At 56.3% G+C, this 24,986-nt stretch overlaps 10 protein-coding genes across 10 annotated transcripts; 5 read left to right on the top strand and 5 right to left on the bottom strand.

Moving 5' to 3' along the window:
• Window positions 1-547: 547 nt before the first annotated feature.
• Window positions 548-2,535, top strand: F5144DRAFT_594060 (zinc finger C2H2-like protein; the record flags this gene model as incomplete). Its single annotated transcript, XM_066790532.1, has 2 exons — window positions 548-681; window positions 771-2,535. The coding sequence occupies 2 exons, from the start codon at window positions 548-550 to the stop codon at window positions 2,533-2,535; spliced, it is 1,899 nt and encodes a 632-aa protein (XP_066641329.1).
• A 1,228-nt stretch (window positions 2,536-3,763) lies between these two features.
• On the bottom strand, window positions 3,764-6,942 carry F5144DRAFT_288923 (uncharacterized protein). Its single transcript, XM_066783795.1, has one exon. It carries the CDS (start codon window positions 6,635-6,637, stop codon window positions 3,875-3,877), a length of 2,763 nt encoding a protein of 920 aa, XP_066641328.1. The 5' UTR covers window positions 6,638-6,942; the 3' UTR covers window positions 3,764-3,874.
• Window positions 6,943-7,254: 312 nt separating this feature from the next.
• Window positions 7,255-8,616, bottom strand: F5144DRAFT_653544 (kinase-like domain-containing protein; the record flags this gene model as incomplete). The annotated part of the gene is made up of 4 exons (XM_066793079.1): window positions 8,368-8,616; window positions 7,980-8,301; window positions 7,726-7,905; window positions 7,255-7,668 (listed from the first exon to the last, which is right to left on the bottom strand). Coding segments are annotated over exons 1-4 (1,026 nt in total), but the record flags the coding sequence as incomplete, so codon positions are not given.
• Window positions 8,617-8,750: 134 nt separating this feature from the next.
• F5144DRAFT_577305 (uncharacterized protein) lies at window positions 8,751-9,581 on the top strand. The gene has a single exon (XM_066789198.1). It carries the CDS (start codon window positions 8,814-8,816, stop codon window positions 9,492-9,494), a length of 681 nt encoding a protein of 226 aa, XP_066641326.1. The 5' UTR covers window positions 8,751-8,813; the 3' UTR covers window positions 9,495-9,581.
• A 153-nt stretch (window positions 9,582-9,734) lies between these two features.
• F5144DRAFT_288903 (uncharacterized protein) lies at window positions 9,735-11,596 on the top strand. The gene is made up of 5 exons (XM_066783794.1): window positions 9,735-10,312; window positions 10,417-10,779; window positions 10,832-10,931; window positions 10,989-11,117; window positions 11,240-11,596. Exons 1-5 carry the CDS (start codon window positions 10,013-10,015, stop codon window positions 11,263-11,265), a joined length of 918 nt encoding a protein of 305 aa, XP_066641325.1. The 5' UTR covers window positions 9,735-10,012; the 3' UTR covers window positions 11,266-11,596.
• Window positions 11,597-14,755: 3,159 nt separating this feature from the next.
• On the bottom strand, window positions 14,756-16,137 carry F5144DRAFT_577301 (uncharacterized protein). The gene has a single exon (XM_066789197.1). The coding sequence runs from the start codon at window positions 16,068-16,070 to the stop codon at window positions 14,778-14,780; it is 1,293 nt and encodes a 430-aa protein (XP_066641324.1). The 5' UTR covers window positions 16,071-16,137; the 3' UTR covers window positions 14,756-14,777.
• On the top strand, window positions 16,087-18,318 carry F5144DRAFT_594056 (WSC domain-containing protein; the record flags this gene model as incomplete). The annotated part of the gene is made up of 2 exons (XM_066790531.1): window positions 16,087-16,100; window positions 16,953-18,318. 2 exons carry the CDS (start codon window positions 16,087-16,089, stop codon window positions 18,316-18,318), a joined length of 1,380 nt encoding a protein of 459 aa, XP_066641323.1.
• Window positions 18,319-19,030: 712 nt separating this feature from the next.
• On the bottom strand, window positions 19,031-20,924 carry F5144DRAFT_621982 (uncharacterized protein; the record flags this gene model as incomplete). Its single annotated transcript, XM_066792088.1, has 6 exons — window positions 20,588-20,924; window positions 20,288-20,525; window positions 19,779-20,111; window positions 19,293-19,598; window positions 19,159-19,251; window positions 19,031-19,057 (listed from the first exon to the last, which is right to left on the bottom strand). Exons 1-6 carry the CDS (start codon window positions 20,893-20,895, stop codon window positions 19,031-19,033), a joined length of 1,305 nt encoding a protein of 434 aa, XP_066641322.1. The 5' UTR covers window positions 20,896-20,924.
• Window positions 20,925-21,728: 804 nt separating this feature from the next.
• On the top strand, window positions 21,729-22,755 carry F5144DRAFT_577296 (uncharacterized protein). The gene is made up of 2 exons (XM_066789196.1): window positions 21,729-21,937; window positions 22,021-22,755. The coding sequence occupies exon 2, from the start codon at window positions 22,110-22,112 to the stop codon at window positions 22,746-22,748; it is 639 nt and encodes a 212-aa protein (XP_066641321.1). The 5' UTR covers window positions 21,729-21,937; window positions 22,021-22,109; the 3' UTR covers window positions 22,749-22,755.
• A 672-nt stretch (window positions 22,756-23,427) lies between these two features.
• F5144DRAFT_594053 (uncharacterized protein) lies at window positions 23,428-24,358 on the bottom strand (the record flags this gene model as incomplete). Its single annotated transcript, XM_066790530.1, has 2 exons — window positions 23,428-23,559; window positions 24,041-24,358. The coding sequence occupies 2 exons, from the start codon at window positions 24,356-24,358 to the stop codon at window positions 23,428-23,430; spliced, it is 450 nt and encodes a 149-aa protein (XP_066641320.1).
• Window positions 24,359-24,986: the final 628 nt, after the last annotated feature.

Below are 24,986 nucleotides of genomic sequence, written 5' to 3'. Positions count from 1 at the left end.
AATTGATTAGATGGCAATCTAGATGAATTGACGTCAATTCCGCCGCGCTGCTGAGCAAGCCGCCCCCCGACCACACGCCCAGGTGCACCACGCCTGGCCGCACGCCCAGCCAACCCCGGACTGTTCCCCCCTCCCCACACTCTCACCTGGTTTTGCCCGCCGTCAAGAACGGCCGGGTGCAACACAACTGCCGCACCGCACTCATCCCATCGTACGTGCGTGCGTGCCGCGGCGGCGGGAACGAGCCGTGAGGAATCGTGGAGAAAAAGAACCCGCTCTCTTCTTCATCTCACTGGCGCCGTCTAGACGAGAGTGTAGCCGCTGGCGTAGCGGGCTGTGTGTGCGACTCGGCCTCCCGGTCCCCGTCTTTCTCTCCCCCCCCCCCCCCCACCGCCCTCTCGCTCCGCGCCGTGCTCTCCCCAACCCCTAAAAAGGCCCAAGACATCTCTCTGTATTTCCTGTCTGGGCCTCCCCCGCTAGCCTGGTCCGGTTCCACGATGCAGTGGATGCACCCCGCGAGCCACCCAGCCACGCTGCGCCAGTCTCTATGTCGACCTTTCCTCAACATCGAGCGATGCACGATGCGGGGACATTCACAGCGGCCATCCACACCGGACACAACCATGGCTCGCACGCCGTTCACCAGCAAGCCCCCATGAGCGGCCACTATGTGCCATGCCCGTGAGTTAAGCCGTCGTCGAGCATCCCGGTCGGCGCCCGACCGAAAAACTTTCTCCCGCAGACGCCCGTGGCTGATGTACATGGACCAGGTACGAGGACAAGGTCACCAAAGATGGTACCACGGCGCGCATGGTTCTCTTGTTTCTTCGCGAGCTCCTGGACCAGCTGTCCGTCGGGGAACAGACCCAGCAAAGCTATGGCTGTCCCATGACCCGCTGCCACAGGACCTTCGTGGCGCCGCTTCAGGTCATCCAGCACCTCCTATCTTGCCCCGAGCTCCCTAGCGGCGAGTTCGATTGCGACAAGTGCAGCACCAGCCATAGCTTCCCGACGAACGAGAAGGACTGGGCGCAGTGGATGGGGTGGAGGCCGCAGCAACCTTTGCCTATCCAGCGGAAACGGAGTCTTGGTTCTAAGATGAGAGATTTTGCTCTCCGGAAGAAGGACCCATCCCGCAAACAGAATGCCGTTTTTGATCCGCACTTCAAGGGCGGTTTAGCGATGGACACGCGGCCGGGCACTGCGACCTCCGACGCCCCCAGCTCTACGTACACGACTAGGGCTTTCCATCAACACCTCGTCTTTCCGGGACAACCTACCCAAGGGGGAGCGCCGAGCTTCTCAACTATCGAGAAACCCGTGCTGGCTTCAAATCTTCCGGAGGTCGACGGCAGCATGTTCTGGCCGGGGTTCAATGCGGGTGCTTCCGACCTGCCGTCCACAGTATCGTCGATTGCCCTTTCCTCAACCATGGATGAGAGTCCGTCCGAACGCCTCTCACAAAACACCTCGCAGAGCACACTCTTCAACCCCAGCTTGGGTCCTTACCAATCCGCTGTCGGGACGTCACAAGATCACGACAACATCTCGGCCTCACAACAATACATGTTCCCTCCACAAATGCCTTTCAACGCTGGCCTGACGTCCCTCCCGGGCCACGTACCACCATCTTCGGCAATGAGCATAGACGAGCCGCTCTCCTTGCCCCAGAGCCCGATATCGCCTGCGGACTTGCGTTCGGCAACATCGAGTAACAATAGTTGGTGGCGCCCAAAGGTAGAGGTCGAAACCCCACAGCCAAACCCGCCATCCGCCGGGCCAGGCTCTTGCTTCCCTCTTCAACCGAACATGCTGGGCGACATGGGACGGGGCGTCAGTAGCGGATTGTCAAGTCCGACGTCTCCTAATACGGCCGCGTCTCCTTACTACCAAGTACAGTCGGCCTCGACCCACGCCATGTCTCGGGCGCTAAGCCAAGAGTCCATGCAGAGCAGCATGACGACGGTGTTTGGGACTCCCATTGCGGAAGGAAGCGGGCATGGCGCCCTAACACCACGCGCGGAGAATCATCAACACGCCCACGCCCAACAACACGAGCAACAGCACGACCAACAACACACCCACCAACACAATCATCAGCACAACCACCCGCACAATCACCAGCACACCCACCAGCACGGCCAACACTCGGCCGCCGCTCAAGGCAAACCAGGCCCCGAGTCATCCGTCGAAGACCTCGTCTGCGACGAGTGCCAGTGGAAGCCTAGAGGTGTCAGGGAAAACCTGAAGGGGTACCTCCGCAAGCACAAAAACACACATAGGGGCGTGCGACTGGCGTGTGACGTACCGGGCTGTGTCAAGACGTTCAGTCGACTGGACAACCTCAAAAAGCACAAGAAGGATAAGCATGGCATCGAAGACACGGGTGGCTCGGTTCCTGCTAAGAGGGTAGCGGGCGACATCTCGGAGACCATCGAGGAGGAGGCGGAGTCGAAGCGTCCAACCACGGTCGACTCGGAGATCAGGGCCGTGACCGAGGACTACTCGATGCTCTGGCCAGCATTGCACTTTTAAATGCGACCACGAATGAGGGGTTTGCACCTTTAACGTCGTTTTATGAAGAATGACGACACCACGCGCCTATCGGCGCACCGTTTCTTTCGTTTCTTGGCTTATTCATCTGTGTTATATATAACTACGACCAAGGGGGTTGAGTCAGTCTGGGGAGAGCGGGGCTGGACGGACGAGCAGGCCGCTGCAAAACGCATCTTCTTTGTTTTTATGTCCTTTGGATCTCCATCTCAGATACCCACGAGCAGGGTAGGGTCCAAACCCTCGCGATGTTTATTGCTTAGCATTGATTTGGCATTTGAACGCGTTGTTTAATCTATCGTTCATTCCAAGTATATCACCAATAGCCTCCGTTCTCGAAGGGGTTGGCACAAAAGTTGTTCTTGTAGTGGTCTTGAATATGCAACAACTCATCCAATGGTATTGATGCTGCCGGGATATACTGGTGGCAACCTAGTGAGTGAGGAGGATACCATCCGCCACCTACAAAGAGTGAAATGTCTTTAGTCCCGAAACTCAAATGGGATCTGGAATTTTCACTACCGACCGAACCCCCACGGTAGAACCTCAACCAAGCCCTGAATGCGAAACCTAGCTATTGCTTATGCGTTGAAGCTATAAATTGTAACTTACCGATCCCTTAACTACATATAATCACATAAGCTTTATTGTCCACGTCAGTGGTAGGTCTCAGCTGTGACTGGGGTCAATTGATTGAACTGGAGACGGCTGATTGAACGAGGTGCGACTGGGTGCATTTGATTGCACTAAATGCAATTAGTTGAACGGCATGTCACTGGGTGCCTCTGATTGCTGGCTCCTGGATGTGGCTGATTGAACGAGCTGCGATTGGGCGCATGCAGCTGCATTGGCTTGGTGTGAGCGGACAACTTTTCGGTTGCCAAACTTTCCATGCCTTTCGCACAACTGCAATTGATGACTCAGCAGACACGGGCCAGCTCCGTAACGACTACAACAGTACTGGCGATGGAGGCCGGAAGGTGTTGCCCATTCTACTTCATAAGTTCATTCACACCCCATAAAGTCCCGGTTCGGGAGCACCACTGGTGGTATACTGCAGCCAGGCTACAGGAGAGGGCAGTAGGACTCTCCTTTGTCTGCTCACGTCTCTGGACATGTCCAAGGGGGGATAGCACAGACATGTTGATGTCTTGATGATGTTGTCAAGACTCAAGGCAGTATTGACTCTCTGAGAAACAGGCGCAATTTCAGGGGCAATCGCCTCGTTTGTCAGAGAAAGAAAAAGAAGGAAAATAAAGATGTGTTAAATTATGTCCCCAACAATGATAGGATCAGGTAACTACCTTACCCAGCATTCCAGTCAAATACTATCCCCAACATACGCCAAATTCTGAATACTCGCCAAACCATACTGCGCAAAATCATTCGTACTCAACCAAGCCGCCTCCTCCACCGGATGCACCACCACACTCCCGCCCACCCCCACCGCCACAAACTCCTGCGTATCCTTGAGCCCGTCCCCGCGGTTGAAGTCGGCCCACGCGCGCGCCGCGACGGTCGCGTTGTGGCCCTGCGCCGCCGCGTAGTACGCCGACAGCCGCGAGTGCGCCTGCCGCAGGCTGACGCCGCTGAAGCTCGCGCCGTACCGCGCCCGCTGCTCGTCTGCCGGAGCTAGGTAGTAGTAGGCGTAGTCGAGCCAGGCCTCGCGGAAGCCCTTCGGCGCGCCGTCGTCCCCCCAGTATTCGAGCAGCTCCGAGACGACCTCGGGCATGCCGAAGACGGCGTTGAGGTGCGAGATGGCCACCACGCCGCGGTTGTCCGGGTCGGTCGGGGGTGGTTGGAGCGTGCCGTTCTGCTCGATCAGGTACGAGGCCGACCCCGTGACGAAGCCGTTCTTGAGCCGCGCGATGCCCGCGGCCGTGTTGGTGAGCTTCTGCCGGGCCTCCTCCCAGCGCGGGCCGCGCCGCTCCCACTCGAGCAGCCAGCCCGCCGCCAGCGCGGCCCAGTCGGTGCCCAGGCCGAAGGTGACGGGCGCCCCCGGGGAGGGCTTCCAGCCGTCGGTGCGCACCTTGCGGACCGGGTCGAGAATGCCGTACGTCTTGTCCGCGTCCAGCGTGTGCGCGAGCAGCTCGCCCGTGCGCTCGTCGCCGCCCGAGAGGTAGAAGAAGTACTTGCGGTATTGGGGTTGCGAGATGCGCGCCTGCTTGGCGCTGTCGGCCCAGTGCGTCACGCCGTGCCGCGTGCCCAGCCCCTTCCAGTCGCCGAGGTGGTACGCGTCGACCTCGCCCGCGTGGCGCGTCATGGCCTCGGCGAGCCGGTAGACGTCGGCGCGGCCCGTGCGCAGGAAGTACTGCCAGAGGAACAGGTCCGGCGACAGCTCCGAGTTGTCCCAGGCGTACCCGCCGATGTCGTAGCGCCACTGGCGCCGATCGGGGTCGTACGTGTGCATCACGTCGCCGTGGTCGAGGAAGCCGTACCAGCGGCGGGCCTCGACCTCTTTCAGGTAGTGCTTCACGAGGAAGTCGAGGTTGCTCTCGATCTTGGCCTTGGCGGGGGTCGACGTGTCGGGGAGGCCCCAGTACGATCCCAGCGCTTTAGTCTCCTTGATGTATTCGGGCGCGGCAACTAGCACGGGGGGCTCCTGGGCGTTGGCGTTCAACTCAGCCAACGTGTCGCTGGAGGGGGTGCTCTCGAAGGCATACAGGAATACCTCGTTGGTTCGGGCAATGCCGTAGGGCGTGTCGAAGTTTTCCTCGTAGTCTTCGTATGTGATCTCAAGGGCGTCTAGCTGCTTTTCGTAGGTATCCTGGCCCAGACCGTCGTGATAACCCCGAAGGTCAAGCGGAGCGGCGGCTGGGCTGTACAGCCAGAGGGTGATCTGGCCCTCATCGGATCCGGCATTGGCAATGTCGAGACCCGTGGGATAGCGCTTCCAGAAATCCCGCAGAGCGACAGCTAGGCCGCCCCGAGTGGCACCACCCAGGTAGGCCAATCCACCGGATCGGGTGCCGCCCGGGATGTTGACCCAGCTCTGGCCTGGTTTGGTCCTCTTCTTGAGGGTGAAACCATCGGGGGAGAGCTGGCTGAGGCTGTAGTCGTTCCACACGGGAATCCAGTGCAGACGAGCCGTGACTCGCGTGTCCCAGGTCGACTCGTCGGGAAGCGCCTTGCCCTGCACCTGGGCGGTCCTGACAGCCTCGCCTGGGTCGCGACGGAGACCAGTGATGCCTTTGACGGCCTCGTTCAGAAAGCCGCCGTCGGTGCCAGCCAGGCGGATGTGACGGTTGTACAGCTCCTCTCCCTCAAGGGGGACCTGGAAGCGGATACCCAGGCCCGAGATGAAGTCCTTGTCATGCTGGCCGTCAAAGGTGATGCTGTGCACTAGTCGAATGGCCTCGGAACCGGCGTAGAGGTAGAAGCGCACGACGAAGGGCAGCCAGTCCTCGTGATCGGAGCCCTCTGTGGTCGTGTGCTTGCCGCGGACTGTGACGAGGGCACGAACCGAGTTGCCCTCGCTGACTGTCACCTCCTCGATGTTGCTCTCGAAGTTGAAACGGTCAATGGCCTTGTCGGTGCGGTCATCGGCCGTGTCTGGTATGTTGTTCTGGCTGTGGAGCACCAACCTGCCGTCTTTTCCGACGGTCTTGCCCCCGGCGGTCTTGATGGAGCCGACAATGTAGCGGCCCTCCTTGGGGAATGAGACGGTGAGTTTGCCGGTGTTGACTGTTACCTCACTCTCGCCATCCTCCACCGACAGACTGATCGTCTGGCGCTTGCCCTTGGGCTTGCCTTTAACAATGGGCGTGGCCTTAATGGTGTATCCGTCGGTCACGCCATCCGTCTTTGGGATTGCATGCGCTGACCACTTGATGGAGCCGTCGCGCCAGTAGCCCGTCACCCACGACTCAAGAGGTGTCTGTCCGTCTGCGACGCCAAACTCGACCTCGTCGGGCTGATATTTCCCTTGTGGCCAGGGCAAGCCAAAGGTTGTACCGAGATTCTGGGCTGGAGAGTCGCCAACCCAGCCGACCTTGACACTGCTGGCCGTGTTGTTGGACCGGGCGGCAGCAGTAAGACCCCCGAGGATGCCCATAAAGGCAAGGAGACGAGTGGCTCGCGCCATGCTAAGGCGCGGAACTGACAAGATTTGGACTTCGGAATTTCCCTATTTTCTCCAGGTGGCTTGCCCTCAATTTGAGGGGGGGGATATCAGCGATTCATAACATGGCCTGGCAATCGTCTCGGGGGAACGATGATGCGAGTCCGTCGTCCGTTAAGGCGTGCCGTGCTGAGCCATGACCAGCAGGGTAACATCAGCGGGTTTTGACCCCTGGCATAACTATGATCTTGATTACCGCTAGAATGCTGCTCGGTTAAAGAAGCAGCGAGCGCCATGGGCAGGCACAGGAGCGCTATGTCAAGGGATGCTCGTATGGTGGACCCGCCCCACAACGGGATACCACCCTGCTCCTACTCATGAAGAGGGGTTGACGGAAATATAAATGCCTGGAGTCGACTTCGGGTGGTAAAGGCGAGGCCGGTAAATGAATGCGGGGGGCTGTTTGTCACCTCCAGTGAGTGTTGGATTAGGCTCGTTAACCCCGCTGTCACCTCATCGGGTAGCGTGGCCCACTAACGTTCGCATTGAGCCCTGAACTGTGTACCTAGGTAGGGAGACAGTTTTGGCATCAGCTAGGTGCAATTTCTCTCGAGACCAGCGCCTGACAGCCCAGATCAAACCTCGCCATCCTTCTTCGCTTCCGCAGTTTGCTGAACCTCCCTGGAGACAGGAAGTGGCTCTCGAGTGTCCTCTGATTCCTCCGTGAACCATTCATCTGCAAGCAGTTCTTCCGCGGTCGGCCGGTCGCGGGGATCCAGTTTCATGATCTTCAGAAGGAATTTCTTGTCCGCCAGGGGAATCTCCCGTGTGGTTACCCTGGCGAATGGCTTCGCCGGGGGCTCTTGATGGTTGATGAAGTTGATGATCGTAATGGTGTCCGGGTCATTGAAACTCTCGTAGGACTGTGGATATGGGCCAAAGAACCGATACATCCATTTCAAAACAGTGAGCTCGTAGTCTTCGTCCTCGGGCGGAACTCTATCAATTTGGGGGTTGAATAAATGGTAGCCACCACCGAACAGAAGACTGAGTATCTGGGGCGCAAAGCATCTAAGTCAGCAAGGTCGTTACCAAGTGGGGATGTATCTTACAGCGTTGCCAAAGGACCAAATATCCGTGGCGGTGCCCCAGGGTAGTTGGAACATGGCTTCTGGACTGCGAGTGAAAGCGGCGCCAATAATGTGTCCCTCCTTCGCAAATTTGGACTCTTGGGACACCACGCCTCCACAATCACCGAGTTGCATGTCGGAGAAGCGCTGAGCGCGTTGCCACTCGATCCGAGCCGTCACGGCCAGGTGAAGTTAACTCGTCTTTAGATGTTAAATTGGACAGCATATTTGTCAACTATGGGGAGCAAGAAAGAGGAGGGGGGGCAACCTGTATGAACCATGCCATCCTTGTGGAGGACACGAAGGGCTTCGAGAACACATTTGGCTACATGTTTGATCTCGGGACGCGACAACCTTTTCTTATCCGATTCCGTTAGGATGTCGTTATCTAAGTATCTGAGGACAATGGAGGGTGGGTCGCTCGGCTCTTGGATCTCGTCAATCAAGGGACGAAGGAACGGGGTCTTGGACTGGTAGCGCTTGAGGATGGCGGCTTCGTTTTGCAGCCGCCAGTGTCCCCGGATGCTCTTGACGATGCATTTGTCATCGCGCTGGTTCCTGTCCCCAACTCAGTGATTTAGTAAATGATATTTATCGCCGCAAGGGAATGCGACAGGAACTTACCTGGCAAGGTATACAGCGGCTTCGTCAGCGGCCTTGTGCAGCTCCTTGATGATGGTGTAGGAAGAAAGACGTCCCGTCAAAGATGCATTGGCGCTCAGCAACCGGGCCATCGGTGATTGGTATATACTCTTCTAAAATACTTGCTAGAGACTCGAGGCCCTAATATTACAGACACTGCCGCCAGTGGAAACCTAAGAATGTCTGTGGTTGAATACCGGTCGTGTACTTCGTGGTATCAAATATTGGGGGGGATGGGTCTTGGCGCCAAGGGGGAGAGACCCGTCGGAACACCTTTGAACCCGCAGCGAGTCTTGGCGCCAAGAGGGGAGCGCGTTGGGAGAACCCGTGACTTGAACAGGCACACAGTCACACTTTTGAACACATCCAGCGCGTCTGCCTTTTTTCTCTCTTCTTTTCCCAACCCTCTTCGCAGAATAATTAACAGGATGCAGGACAGAAGCCAATCTTTAACGATGGAACCCGCCGCGACTCTTACCACCGAACCAAAGGCGGACACCTTCCACCTGTTCCCTTGCCTTCCTTTCGAGCTCCGCGCCAGGATCTGGGAGCTGACAGTTGAACCACGCACTGTCACGGTCGACGTCGTCTACGAGAACGCCATCGCCAACACCGCCGCGCCTGACGACACACTCCCCGAGGACGGCAAAAAAACCAACTATGTCCCGCACGTAGTCTCATACACGCCAGTGCCGGCCGCACTCCAAGCGTGCCGGGAAGCACGCGGCCTGCGGCTGTACCAGCGGGCCCTCTCTGAGATCAGCCCCGTGGGCACCGCAGAACGCGACAGGTATTTTGTGTGGCTGAACCCAAACATCGACATGGTCTCCATCGAGCCGGACACGCGGCTTGAGACGCTCAAGCCGGTGGCACCACTCATTCGGCGGCTCACCATCACGCGTGAGTGCACAGACTCCGTGTTCTATTATTTTGAATCTTCGACCTTGGCTGCTTTTGTGAACGTGCGGGAGATTCGTGTCATTTGTAGGGACGGACGGGGCGCGTGGTTCAGGACGTCCCATGGACACTTTTGGCCATGCGAGAATGTGTCGTTTGTCGACCCGGATAATAAGCACCTGGTGATCAAGTTGCATCCGGGGAAAGCTTAAGCCTTATCCGATATAATTAAGTTACAATACTTACCATGATATAAATTTACAATAATTGTATATTATTAAATACATGTGATTTCCTCTGAGGAGTGACGAGTGGTTCCATAATTAATAACTTGAAGTTACATGTACCCACCAAGGGCTGAGCAGAATCACGAATGCGGCGATAACCCCGGACTTCTGAAGTCAATATCGCCGGGTCGAGCTACGGAAGCCGATAGGTACAACTCGGACAAAGTCGAATTTGCCCGTGCGTTTTCATCAGCCCACGCCCACGTAAATTTTGATAAAGCAGGTTGCACGCCTTGTTAAGTCGATAGTCTTTGTCAGCGTGCATTTAGCCAGCCATTCGCAATAAGAAGGTCGAACTCTTCTTCCCCACAATATCAATATTTTGCACCGCCACAACTTTCCTTCTGCCTCACCAACCCCTACAGTAAGTTATCCCTAACCTTCAAAACCACCTCAATCAACAATTCCGAACGACCTCCGTACTTCGGTACCGCTCGCTACCAATGCGATGGACGGCCACGTTGGCGCCGCCCCGACTCCGGCCAAGAACGACAACGTTCCCGATAATGCCCCCATTGCGACAACTGACGTTGGTACGGACCTTCCCATCGTCACCGGTTCGCCTCTTGTCGATCCTGCCATCGTTTACAACCCCAGAAACGCTAGTCGTCGTCGCCCTCGCTCGTTCTCGGCCGAGTTCGCAGCTCTCAAGGCCAAATACCCGAACGAGTTCAAAGCCCACGTTCCGGGCACTGTTGCGACGACCCGCGACGAACTCAAGGAGACATACCCTAGAGACTCCGGTACAGACTCTGTCCCCGGACTGGTTTGCAGCACCGACAATACACACCCCCATCGTCGTACCAGCCTGCTGTCTTCGCAGCCTCCAACTCTGACACCGACTAAGAGGAAGGACGTTACGCCGGAACACTACTACATTGAGACGGATTACGAGGGCAGACTTCCTCCTTCGTATAAGGGCAAGAAAAATGGCGTTCTGGCGCCCGTTATGCGTCCTCTTCCTGCTGTAGAGACAGCTGTGACGAACGGTAACGACAACGACGACGAGGACGAGAATGAGAGCGAGTACGAGTACGCGAACGAGTTCCCTTGGCAGGTCTGTAACACGGTACTCCCGGTGCATAGCGTGGACCAGCGTGAGCCTTCGCCTAACCAGACCCTGTCCTATACCGCCTGGACTGTCAACCGTCTTGCGCGTCAGTCAGGCAAGGAGGGCCTTCTGTGGACGATATTGAACAAGGGTGGCGCGGTACGTTGCATCCCTCATTCTCCCTTTTACTTGCTGTACTAATAATATACAGACTTACCTTCTGGCCCGAGTGATCAAGCTCAAGAGCCGTCGTAACGGCGCGCAGGTCGTTTTCAGCGCTCTCAAATTCGAGCGTCATCAGCAGCGTACTGGTATGTAACTTGCGTTTTCCCTTTCCTTTTACAATGCTCATTACTAACATATTGTAGCCATTGCAGCCCACGTCAAGCTGCCGCAGTTGAATACGGATCCATGCACTGGCTGTGCTAGTTCTACTAGTACGGGCCCGTTCTCGACCTGCATCCAGACTGGCGAGTTCATTGGTGGCTGTACGAATTGTCAGTACCATTCAAAGTCTAACTGCAGCCTTCGTACCGATGCCCGGCCTGTGGATAACACCCCTGTCCGTACTGCACCTCCTCGCGGCGCTAACAAGCGTCGTAACAACGCTCCTGTGAAGGCTCGCCCTGCACCTGCCTATCGTAAACAGGATGCTACTAACGACGACGATGGGGACGAGAACCGTACTTGCGTCGTTCCATTCAAGTACTTGCCCACTGCGGAGATCGAGCAGCTTGTTAAAGAGGCGAATATGGAGCTTGCGCTTCGTCATATCGCTGCTTCGGAGGGCCGTTAGATTGCAGTTGCGATGACGGCATGACGACGGTATGCATTGCATTGGGAAGGGGTTGGCAGGCTCGGAACAGTTGGCGTTACGGGGATATACCCTTTAGATTATCGTAAGTCCTTACGAAACGACTTCGTAATAGCAGTAATTAGTTCGTTTTGTTTTATAATAGACTGCATTGCCTTTGTACTCTCGAGAAACTTGATTGCAATGTAACTAGTTATGCTAAGTCATTATTATTCGTACACCGCTATGCCCTCGGGCTCGCCGGTCCAACTATCTAGCTAGGTGTATAGGAAAACCATCCTGGTTTCCCAGTCGGACTAAAAGCTTGTATAGATGTTACCTTGGACCGTCACTTCAGAGTTCGTCGTACTACGGTTGATGGGAGCCTACCCAGCTCGCTGCATTCCGACATCCTGACCGTCCGCCTCCACGGTGACTGCGGCCCTTGGGGTCGTAACCCCTGGGCCCCCAGCACCGGCTCCTCGGTCTCCGGTCAGATTTGTATCAACCTTCCTCGCAAAGGTCAGCTTTCCTTGCCTTGAACTCCTTGCAGCCTCCTCGTGGGCTGTGAAAAAACCGGGGAGTCGACCCGGGGTCTCTTCCCTCTTTCTGCTTCTTGGAAGCCATCATCGGCTTCCTCCAGGGTGGGCGCACCCTGGGATGTGATGGTCCGCATCTTCGGTAGTAGTCTCTCTTGCTGCTGTTGTGTTTGTTGCTGCAGAACAAGCTCAAAGGTCCGAGGCCGGAAATGGTACGCCTCCTTTGCTGCATCCCGGGCTTTAACTGCTTCTAGGCACCACCGTACCCAGGCCGGGTGCTTCCCTGAGCAGCACGGACAGAAGTATGGAATTTCGTTGCCATGGGTTGGGCATTGGGCCTCCCCCGCCCTCTCTCCCCCTCCATGGGCCGCTGTATTGCATCGCGGGCACACCGTGGACTTCTTGCAGAACCGTTGGGTATGTCCCCGACCCCAGCACTTGTAGCACTAGGTAACCTGCAGTGCAGGCCAATACGGCTCGCAGTTGAGCATCTGGGCTTGCCAAAGTACCCCCGCTTCGCAGGCTTATGTATGCTAAATCTCTTATATAGTTAAACGTAAAGTGACTAGTTAAAGTGAAAATGTTAAGGGACGTATAGTGAGACGTCAAGGAAGATGTTCTGCACGATAGCTACGAAGATTCGGTGTCGACAAAGTGACGATATCTAGTGAAAGTCTCCTGCATCCAATGAGACCGATCCTCAGAGATTAAGTCTCTCTCTCAGTCAGGGTCCAGGACCCTGCATATTTCCAACAGTGCTCCACTACACTAGTTCCTTTCCAACTCTTGTTCTCTATTCGCCGTGACAACAACATTGGCTGGAATAACCACCTTCCATCCATTAATTACCATGTACGTTCCACCACAATGCCGACACCCCGTACATTATGGGAACCCCATCGCGATTGGATTACACAAATGTACCAGTCCAACGAGTCACTTCGGACAATCGTTAGGACACTGCTCGAAGACCATGGCGTCAGTGTTACGCAACGTACAATCACGCGCATCCTTCGCGCTTGGGACGTTCCAGCGCACCAACAACGCGTCGAGTGCAATCCATGGCTTGAGGGGAGGATTCGATCTTTGTACTTTGCGCATGCTTTGACAGACAACGAGATCAGGCAAGCATTGATGACAGATGACCACTTTGCGGTATTTCTTTCCTTTCGTTGCCTCCTTCGTTACTCTCTTTAGTTACTGTTAATCATGTAGTTACTAATTTCTTCGTTCCATCTAGATTACCGTTCGTAAAGTCGCAAAGATTCGACGGAGCTTACAACTTTATCGCCGCCTCAACCCTGACCGTCTTGCTGCTGCAATCGCTGAGATACGAGAGTTCTTCGAACAAGAGCGGGTTACAGCTAATGTAGTACGACACATGGGATACCGGATGCTTTGGGTGCATATGCGACAGAAGTTCTACAACATTCCACGGGACCCTCTCCGTATCGTCTACGCTGAGTTCCATGCTGAGGCAATTGCGTACCGCCTCTCTCGCGTTGCCCGAAAACGATCAGGTTGGACGGTACCTGGACCGAATTACATCTGGTCTGTTGACGGGTACTGCAAGCTGGAGCACTACGGGTTCGAAATCTACGCTGCGATCGATGCGTACTCTCGATACATTACCTGGTTTTACGTCGGGGCGTCTGCTCGGACCGCCCGGAATGTCTTCGCACAGTTCGTTATGGTCATTGCTAAGTACGGGTATATGCCCCTTGCACTACGGGCTGACCATGGAGTTGAAACGACTTTGATGGCTGGTGCGCAATATTTCCTGTCCCATCACGCACATCGTCTTCGTCAGCGTCGAAACCGCCGGGATATTACCCGTCATCAGCCTATCCAGTCTATCGACCCTGCGATCCTTGAGATAAGTCACCCTGCGCCAGCGCCAGCGCCAGTATCATCGCCATCGCCATCCATGTCCTACATGCCGCCGTCTGTAACAGACGATGACGAATCAGAAGACGATGCTGTACATGGGCCAGTTGCGTCTGACGATTCCGGGGCTGGGCTTGCTGACCCAGTGGAGGAAGAAGGTTCTGAAGACGATCTTGAGTTTGAGGACTGCTTCATCTATGGTTCTGGAACGAAGAACGTAAAGATTGAACGCTGGTGGGGCGAGCTGTGTCAAGGACGATCGATGTTCTGGCGAGTAAGTACCCCCTTTGTTCGGGAGTTGCAGTTACTCACCTTTTATAATAGCGATACTTTGCTCGCTTGCAGGGTGAGGGGCAGTTCTCAAAGGAAAAGCTCTGTGATCGTATTGCGCTTTTGTACATGTTCATGCCTCGGATCCGGGAGGAGTTCGTCGAGTTTGTTATGCTTTGGAACGCTCACCGGATTCGTGCGCAACCAAATCGGCGGCATGTAGTTCCAGGCAAGCCATACTGCCTGTACAACTTTCCCGATACGCCAAACTACTGTGTGCCAGTTCCACAAGAGCAGCTACAGCAACTACAGGCAGTTGTTGGAGATGATATTGAGGCAATAGACGATTACTTGCCCCGTCAAACGATGGAGATCTGCGACCGTATCGTTGCAGCTTGGGGTGGGATACCGCCTTTTGTGCTGGATGAGCAACCGTGGCTTGTTGAGTATATACGGTTAAAGACTGCATTGGAAGTGTACGACCGGAGCGGGGTTACACCACGGCTGTCGTTAATACAGCATGCTCATGGCGGTGTTGAGCACGTTCGCCGTTTTTTCAGGGAGCAAGAGGTTGATCTGTCAGAGGTTGAAAAGCTTGAGAGAAGAGATTCTGATTGACATCTAATATAATTACAGTAAAGGAAGAACGAAATACAAATGTACTCTTCTTAGAGTTGACCTGTGGACGCTCGCTTGCGCTTCATCGTTCTTGTCTCAGTTTGGAACGGAACTTCACTAGTTATCACCCTGATAGTACTCTCGTCGTCGTTATCAACAGACCTATCTTCAAGCTCGTACTCCTCCAATTCCTCCTTCGTCAAGCTCTCTGATTCCTCCTTCGTAAAGCCTGCAAGACCAGTGACGTCAGGCCGGTACAATGTGCTGAAGTCAGGTTTTACATCAACCCCTTCGTACCTGACACCCGGCTCCCGCTTAACACCCAGCTCCCGCTTGACACCCAGCTCCCGCTTGACACCCAGCTCCCGCTTGACACCCAGCTCCCGCTTGACACCCAGCTCCCGCTTGACACCCAGCTCCCGCTTGACACCACCGCCATCTTGCATTACAGCCTCTGTCTTCGGCCTGACAACCTTCTTCTCTTGCTTGACAACGGCCTTTGTAGGGTTGTCTTGGTCTGTGTCTTCGTCGTCCTTAGAGGGTACTGCCCTGCCACGACGCCGGGTTGAGATGTCGTCTCCGCCTTGGTATGCGCGGAAAAAGACCAGGGAAAACGCATCCTTGTCCTTCGCTGTGCGTGGAAAAACGAAATCGACGATTTGTTGTGTTGTGTACGGCCCGGACGGGAGGTTTGCAAGCTGTGTAACAAATGGCGACGTGCCGCTTGCGTTGACCGAGTGTACAAGCGTCCATTCCTTCGATAGGAGATCGGGTGCCTGGGTACAACGGTGAAGAACGTCCTTCGTGAATGCCAAAAGAGTGTCAAAAGCTTGGTCTGTTGCAATAGGTACTGGCTGGAAACGGTTCAACGCCGTGATCGTTGTATAGCGTCGAAGCTCTAGATCGTCTGCGATGATTGACGTGTACTGGCCGATGTACAGGTTTACCGAGAGTGAAACGGTCAATGAAGGCATTTCCTCGGCTACTCGTTTCGTTTTCTTGATGTTACAAAGAGTTCGAAGTCCGACTTCAGTCGCCTCCATGAAAGAGATCGGCGACTTTCCTCGTCCTGGAGAACGGGCACCTGGAGTTGTCATGCCTGATCGTTGTACACCTGCGAATGGCCTTTTACTACGCCGTTCTGGCGACGTAGTTAAGTCAATGACTTGGTGTAGCTGTGGTCGGGCAGGTGGATGGCGAATAGTCGCGGCAAGACGAAGCTCGTAGTCACATAACGGGCAAGCTTTCCGATGGGGGTGCTGTGCCTTGTACTTGGTGTGGTTGACAGCGCAGTTTAGCGTATCTCCTGCAGCAGTAGCAGGTAATGGAACGGGGTGATCCATGTTGTACAACGCTGCGATGTCGATGCGACGGTCGTACTCTCTTTGTCAGGCGATTACTTGTTTCGTTACATTGCAGAGTACGGGATGGGATTTTTTTGGGGCAGTGGGATCAATGCGCTTCGAAATCAATGCGGTTGTGGCTGGGATAAGTGGCTGGGCGAATACATGGGCTGTTAAGGTAGGTGGGTTTATTGCATGTAAGTTTATTCAGTTATAGTAACTGAGCCGCTTACGGTCGGTGTGGGCCTATATAGTCAGAATTCGAGAATTCGAGCTTTGTCCGAGTTGTACCTATCGGCTTCCGTATCGAGCCCCTGGGGAATGGACTTGGTCGGGCTAGCTCGGCAGAGCTGAACCACTAGTTGGCCAAGCCCATTCCACTTTGGGCGGCTCGACAGGCAAACCTATTTCCTCAGCTCTCCAACGGGCGGCTTCTGGTGCTGGGTTTGGACCGTTGGGCTTTTGTGTGGCCCCATTTTCTCCACGACCACGTGGCCTAGCATCGTGGGGCGCCGGACGATGTGCTCCTTGTCACGGGCAGTAGAACTGCAGTCCAAGGTCCAGACCCGGGCGAGCCGGGGTGATCGGGCTGGCTGACAAAGTTTGCGGTCTATCGAATTCCCCAATTTCCCTTTAACGCCATCAACCAAAATCGTCAAGAGTCCAGAGCCCAGAGTCTGGATTTCGGAGTCCATATGCGGTTTAGACTTGGAGTCGCGATGGTGGGCGCAGGTTGTGATAAGAGGGAAGGCGCGCCCAGCAGCCGCCGAGATTTTCGAGAGAGTGACTGCCTCAGAGAAACAGTGTACAGTGGTGATTTACATTCCATCCGAAGGTTCAACAATCGGCACCTCTCCATTTCTCTCTCATGGCCTCACGCAGCTCCACAATCGGCCTCCGTGCCGCCCTCTCGCTCATTGCCTTGGCCACCACCGCGCAGGCTCTTCCGCACAAGCGCGACCCTGCCCCTTACACCCGAGAGGGATGCTTCGTCGATAATTTCCAGGGCCACAGGCTGCTCGACAGCGCGGGGTATGCCGACGATGCCATGACGGTCGAGAGCTGCGCGACCTTCTGCTCCAAATACCAATACTTCGGCCTCGAGTACGGCCGGGAGTGTTATTGCGCCGACTCCCACTCGGGCCTAGCCGTCGACGACAGCGATTGCTCCTTCTCCTGCTCCGGCAACAGCGCCGAGAAGTGCGGTGCCGGTGACCGCCTCGATGTCTACACCAACAACCTTTACCTGGCCCGCAAACCTGCCACTCTCGACACCCCCTACCTAGGCTGCTTCGTCGACCAGGGCGCCCGCGTCCTCCCCAACAACCTCCTCGGCGCCGACGACATGACAGCGCAAAAATGCGCCGCCCACTGCGCCAACTACAGCTACTTCGGCGTCGAGTACGGCCGCGAGTGCTGGTGCGGCAACAGCCCGCCCCGACCCCCCACCACTGCCGTCGCTGAATCCGAGTGCTCCTCGCCCTGCGCAGGCGACGACGCCCAAGCCTGCGGCGCCGCCGGCCGCATCAACGTGTGGGGCGCGCCGCTCCCCTCCCCGGACACGGTCGGCGACAGCTTCGAGTACGTCGGCTGCTTCACCGACGACAACGACAACCGCTCGCTGCGCGGCCGCGCGCACTTCGACCCGGCCATGACGCTGGAGAAGTGCGCCGGCCTGTGCGCCGCCTACGCCTACTTCGGCGTCGAGTTCGGGTCGCAGTGCTACTGCGGCGCCGACCCCGAGCCCACCGCCGTGGAGGTGCCCCAAGCCGAGTGCGCCATGCGCTGCGGCGGCGCGTATGACAGCGTGTGCGGCGACGCCGGCCGCCTCAACGTCTTCACCAGCAGGGATTGTCGCGACGACCCGGTCAACATGCCCGTGGTTGCTGGCTTTGTCTACAAGTCGTGCTGGGTGGACGATGTGGCCGCCCGCGTGCTGACGGGCAAGGAAGTCCGCGCCGACGACATGACGGTCGAGGTCTGCGCCGGCGCGTGCCAGGGGTTCCGGTATTTTGGGGTTGAGTACGGCCGCGAGTGCTACTGTGGGGATGAGCTGGCCGGCGCGCCCGCGTCGGAGGACCAGTGTAGTGAGGTGTGCATGGGTGACGCCATCCAGTGGTGTGGTGCCGCGGGCCGTCTCAACGTCTACGAAGTGGCGAGTACCACGACGACCCCGCCTGCTGTTACTGATGCCCCCGAGGTGCCTACCTCTACGGTAACGCTCCCTGCTGAGGTCACTACCATTTAATATGATGAGTTAGGATGGGGCCCCAAGGGGGGGGAGGGGGTTCGGCGTAAGGTGGAGTTGGAGTTTTGAGGTGATATGCGTTGAAGGGGTTGTCACAGGGAGCTTGATTTGTTGATAGTATTGTACATTTGGTGCCCGACTCGGCCGGCGTTCAAGTTTGTGTCCCGGGGGATCAATATTTGCGGCGTAGTCGGCGGTTCGTTTTCTAACGCCTATATCAAGTTCAATGTTAATCACAAATGCCCCATATACATTCTTCGCTCGATCACACACAAGACACTTATGAGAGATGACATACTCCACGCTTGAATGGCGAGTTGACATCGCGCCTTCTCATGGCACTAGCGGCGGGCCACAGACGAAGGTTTAGCGAATGTCATGGGGAACGAGGAGCCCGACCGATAAACCGCAGTCAGTTCCACTCCATATATAGCTTTAAAGATTAATAAATACAGAGGGCTCGTTGGATGTGGCTAGATAAACAAGGATGGGGATCGGGTGGCAGTAAGTTGGGACGAAAAGAAACATGGAAAAAGTATTGAAAATAATAAAATGGAAACGCCCTAGCCAGCGAAAAAGAGGAGTGTGGTCATTTCACCAGCCCCGGCGCCGTGTCTTGCTGCCGAGGGGGGAATCGACGGCTCACACTCTTACCACTGCACCAGTTCTGGTCTGCTGTGGGATCTGTCGAAAACAAGTCACCACATTGGACTTATATCCCCTCCTCGGTCGGCCGAACCTCCGCGATAGTACCTGTGACAGTTTACGGTGTAATGTTGACACGCGTTACAACGTGGTTTTTGCACACTACTCCTACATCCTCCATCATATTACAAACACATCTAATAATACTCTTGGGACCGCCGCCCCGACGACTCCCGATCCCAGTCCGGCATCTTCACCAAACGCCCCCTCTTCGTCGCCACCACCCACCTCGGCACCATCTTCTGGAGAGACAGCATACACTCCCACACCCCAACCGTCGGCTGCCCCAGCGCCGCCGCCGAGCGCTGCGCCCCAGGAAACGCGCTCCCCGCGCCAAACAGCCCCAGCACTTTGTCTCTGCTCGCCCCATTCGGATAAAACGACCCCGCCGACGCGTTAAACACCAAATTCTTCGGCTTGCCTATCGGGCCCCCCAGCACGCCCAACCCAGGCCTGACCTCAGGCAACCGGGTCCGCCGGAACCCCGCGTCCTGCACCACATAGTCGACGCCCTCCAAATCCTTCTTAATCGCCTCCCCCTCCCGCACCTCCCTCTCCATCTCGCGAATCCCCTTCTCCATAGGCGGTATCACAAACCGGGTGACAAACTCCCCAGCACCCGACTCCGCCAACCGATCCCCCGCCAACACCGTCTGCGCAAACCGCGCCGCCTCGCCCTGCAACCCAACAAACTCACCCCCCACTCCTCCCCCAACCCCATCCCCACCATTCCCACCGCGCGTAAACCACCTCACCTTCACCAACGGCCGCACCCCCCCCCTCACCAACCCCACCAAATTCCGCAGCACCAGCACCGCCGCATGGCCCTCCCCCACCACCGCGATCGTCCGCGGCTCATCAGCCGGCAGCAGCCGCGCCAGACGGGTCGGCGAGAGGCAGGTGTCGAGGGTGAGGCGGGAGATTGGCAGGGGCAGGTCGGTGGTGCGCGGGCGCGTGCCGACGCAGTAGACGAGTAAGGGGGCGGTGTGTTGTTGGTGTTGGGAGTAAGGGGAGGGGGGGTGGAAGGGGGTGGGGGGGAGGCTGCCGATGTCGTGGTTGGGGGTGAGGGTTGTTTGCCAGTGGCGGGTCTGTAGTAGGGGGGGAGGGGGGTGTGGGTTAGTGGGTGGGTGAGTGAGTGGGTGGGTGAGTGAGTGGATGGGTGAGTGAGTGGGTGGGTGAGTGAGAGAGTGAGGGGGGGGAGTGTGGGGGTTGGTGTGAGTGTGGGGGTTGGTGTTGGTTAAAAAGGGGGCGTGGAGAGACTCACCTTGGGGTTGCGCACTGAGTGCGTGACGGTGCCTAGCACGGGCTGGACGCGCGGGTGCTGGATCAAACCGTCCGAGATGAGCGTGAGCATGTCGGCTGCGTGTTTGAGCGGGCAGGTCAGCTCGGGATCGAGGTCCCGCAGTGCGTCGAGGGCGTTGGGTTTCGGGGCTGCGTCGCAGATGTCCCGGAATGTAGTGAGTGCTTGAGCATATTGTAGAAAGTCACCCGCCGGGGAGTAACTAAGAAGGTTGTTAGTGACCAAACTGAGTCAGCAAGATGGATACACTTGACTCAAACACACCTCGGTATCTCACGGTAGAGCTGACCAATGCTACCGCCGTCGAATGACCGGTCGATCCACACTATCCTGCCGCGCGGTATGGCTTCGAGGAGGTTGCCGACGACGGCAATGCCGGCAGCTCCACCACCGACGACGATGGCATCGGCGTTGGCATTGCGTGATGCATCTGTTGCACCGTGGTTCCGTCGGACGAGCCAAACGGGGAAAGGAGAGTAAAGGCTGTTTAGTAAGCTTGGTGAGATGGGTGAGTTGGGTCTAAGACTGCCACCTCGGAGGTGGCTGCAGCATCGTCTTATAAGCGGTCGCATTTCGGGTTATGAGTTTGGGGGAGTCAGAAGGGGAAAGGCGCAAGGTTTTGTCAATTAACTTCGGCTTAACCCACTTGTTGAGCCCTCCTATTGGCTGCTAGGAACCGTTGGAATTTTGCCCCACATCTGGTGAGTTCTCGAGAGTCTTGAGCTTGAGCTCATTCTCTAGTTGAGGGAATCGTAATTTGAATCCTGCTATCGACCATTCCATCACTGATCTACTAAATAATACCGTATATGGATGTGCGTAGAGGTCTGATAGATTCTCGCTGGTTTATCAGTTACCAAGCATTTTACTTGGTTGCCCATCGGTTTTCAATATGGCAATGTATCAACCTTTCCGTTCACTCGTTCCGTTGTGACGAACCTACTTTAGGATCCTATCCTGTTAGGGTTCAGCTTCGTTGAAGGTAATCTCTCGAGGATGCTTAGGTTCGGTGCAGCCAAAGGGTGCACAACAATAGACTTGTCTCAACAGTAGGCTTGTGAGCTTGTAGCGAACTGTAGTTGTGATTGCTAACTGGAGAACTCCCAGAGCTTCCCAGGACGAGTGACTATATACTCGTCTACTTCCATGGTGCTCAGTGTGCTCAGTCTCCCCAGATACTGATCACACTGATCACTTAGACCAGTTCGCGCTTCCTGATTGGTGACCCGATTGTGGTGCTCAGTGTGCTCAGTCTTCTTAGCGGCTGAGCTCACTGATCACCCTTCCGTCCTCCGGATTGGTCCGCTGAATGACTGGCTCGGGGCATCCCGCGCCCCCGAGGTTCCACCTGTTGGCATATTCGTGACATTCGTCCTGTTAAGCGTTTTATATCTCCTGTCTTCTCTTTGCTTGCTTAAGGTACCTTACCTTTCCCTGATTTTGATTTACCTCTTTTTTTCTTTGCCGCTCGATTTCCCCCCCTTCCTCCCATCACAGCCCCTTCTTATGATCATAATTTATCCTCACGATCAACACATGCCAAGCCTTTAGGATAACCAACAGATGTGTCTGCGCAAAAGAACGCCCCATGTCATGGAATCGCTCGAGTTGTGGGTGGGTCGCTGCATATCCTACCACCTGCGGCGAGAAACACCGGGGGCGAGGGGTAAAAATTGGGCACACTGATTGGTGCTTAGGTGCTCTCCAGCGGCAGTTGATCAGGATCTTCATATCACCTTCAAAAGACATCAATATCTTTTTGTTTCATAATCGATCCACGCCCGCCATGGTCTCCAGTACATTCACAACCAGCACCCTCAGCCAAACCCAACCCGAGGAACAGGGTTCTGGCGACAGACCAAACCATACTAAGCCGAGTGACATCACCCAAGAGCCCCAAGAAGACAAAAACAGCAGCAGCACCGGCAACGAAACCGAAACAACCCCCCAAACCCTCACCAAACCCCAACCCACCCCCACAACCCCCGCCTCCACCACCCTCATCCTCACCGTCTACATCTTCCGCGGCGAGCCCACCGACACCTACAACCACCGGCACGCCCTCCTCTACCTCACCTCCCCCACCCTGCCCCACTACCACGAGACCATCCACACCCAGCGCGACGAGGCCACCGACCTGTGGGTGGTGGACCGGCTGCACGAGCGCGTGGCGTGGTTCGAGGCGCGCGCCTACGTCGGCCACGTCAGCGCGGGGGCGCTGCAGGTGCCGGTAGGGTGCGAGATGGAGCCGGTGGAGGCGATCGCGGGTGTGCCGGCGGGGGCGCGCCCGCCGGATTGGAATTGTCAGAATTTTTTGTATGAGGGCTTTCAGGTGCTGGTGGATCGCGGGTGGCGGACGCAGGAGTGGTGGGATGAGGTGGTGGGTGAGATGATGGATCGGTTGTTGGATGCGACGGTTGTTTGAAAAGGGGGTTGGGGGGGGTGGGGGGGGTGGGCGGTCTGATGGTTATGGGTGTTATCGTGTTGGGGGTTTATTTGGGGAGGGTTGGGCTGCTCGCTATTGGGGGATTCCGAAGATCAACTGAAGTTGCTTGAGCGTCTGGCCTGGGATGGATTCCATGGTGGTGCGGTCCTAGCCGCTGCTGATCATTCTGGACATCGGGCCGACAGTGTGTTTGTCTTGATGAAACGGGGCTTCGTTGGGGTTACGACGATGCGCGCCCGTGCCCCAATGATACATACCTACTGGAGATCGGTGTCTCCGTGGCGCGCGACGTGGTTATTGCCGCAGTGATGGATGATATTCCCTCCGGAGTGCAGTGTTTAGTAGAAGTGAACGATTTAATCCCCTTTTCGTATTGAAAACGCACCCTGGCTCGGCGGGAATGGAAACATTTGGAAAGTAGCCCAAACATATCGACACATCGAGAACGGTGTCTGTGTTGATCTTTGTCCTGGACAAGCATCCTCCAAGAGCTAGTACTGCCGACAATACAAAACCTCGTTCAGAAACACTAATTACACATGATGAAAGCCCTCAACTAAGTGCCCGTTGATCTTTCGCTACACGTGCTTTCACTTCCTCAAGCACCTGGCGAAGAGGCTCATCCAGGTTTTGGTGAAACGGGCGGTTGAGAAACTCCTCAGATGGCGGCCGGAATCTGGGGGACCCATCCACCTGTCGACCAACCATCTGGCAGCAGGGAAAAAGGGATCGTCCTCCACCACCCAGCTCTGTGGAATCCATTAGCTGTACTCGCTCCCGTAGGCAAACTCTGAGCCAAACCAATAGCGTTTGATGATCGAGGGGGGCAACCCTTTCCCGTGGCCTGTTTTGGCGATCCTCTGACGGCCGGCCTCACAGAGGTGGAGCACGTATGCGAGGTTGAAGTCAATGATGGTGACGCGCGGCGGCACGTTAGAACGCCCCGAGCGAGAGATGATCACATTCCGAGGCTCCACGTCGCCGTGTATCACGCCTCCGTACCACTGGATGTCGGACTCGGCCTCGGCAATGCGTGCCATAATGTCGAGACGCTCCCGTTCCGGCGGCAAACGGCTGTAATCGAGGCTGGGGGATTGCGCCGGTCCCGTGTCAGGGTCCGGGTTGCTCCGGGTTGCTCCCTTAGCATGCAAGATCATGTCTAGCATGCACTCGCCAGGAACGTCCTCCATCAGGACCATGCGCACCCACCGGCGCCGGCCATGGGTGCCGGTTGGGAGAGGGAAGGTCCAGGAACCGAAATATCGCGGGACGATGGAGCCTTGAAATCGCGCGGGGATGCTTTCGTATGCAGCCGCCTCTCGGCTGTAATGCATGTCGGCCAAGTACATGCAGTCGCAACCACTCTCGCCGGGCTCGGCCAACGCGTATTGGAACCCATCGTAGATCTTGGCAATGTATATGGTTGATCTCTCCGAGTTGAGGGAACAGCGGACAACAACCGGGCCGCCGCCCTCATCTTTCGGCTTGTGGCTGACCGTTTCGAGGATGGTCAACACCTGCGATGGCTGTGCCCCGGCGTCGGCCGTTGGAGTTGGATCGAGGGGAGGGTGTGAGATGACGAAGCCCATGTGGTCCACATGGTCCCCAAATTCATCCTGTACCAGGCCGCAAACTGGATCCCTCACGGGGTGCGTGGTTTCGTAACGTGGACCGAATGGCGGAGGCGGTGCGTGGGCCTTGATCACGAAGGTGCTGCCTGGCTCGTAGGGAAAGGGGGGTACGACGGTTGCCGCTCTCGTAGCCATTTTCAAACGTACCCCTTGTTTCTCGAAGTTCGTGGTAGGGGGGTGTGTTGGTCGCGGACGCAACTTAATCGAGGGAAAAGGGGGTGATGCGTGGGCTAGTGTCGAATCGATTAAGTTTTGGTTGGATGTCGACCGCTGACACAATGTCACAAACTCGGCAACCGAAACCTTTCGGACTTCATGTAAATAGGCCAAATGGTTCGTTCCAACGAGCGGCCCTGGGGGACACGTAGCGGTGTTCGTTCGTCTTGTACGGTGAAGTTGTACATGTACCATGCATGTACAAGTCCTTGTTTTCCTTCACGTGTTGAAAGCTTGAAGCCCTGGCAGACTTGCTTGGCAACAGGGCTGCCCCGCCAACCACCCGCTTGAAGCTCATTCAGTATATATGCAGTTGCTAGGTTGCTAAGAAACGAGACATGTGCAGGGATCCTAGAGCAAACGGCAACCT

This window comes from Chaetomium tenue (genome assembly GCF_020726465.1).
Source record: "Chaetomium tenue strain MPI-SDFR-AT-0079 chromosome Unknown F5144scaffold_5, whole genome shotgun sequence".
NCBI classification, from domain to species: domain Eukaryota; kingdom Fungi; phylum Ascomycota; class Sordariomycetes; order Sordariales; family Chaetomiaceae; genus Chaetomium; species Chaetomium tenue.
This window is presented reverse-complemented; position numbering and strand designations above follow the sequence as displayed.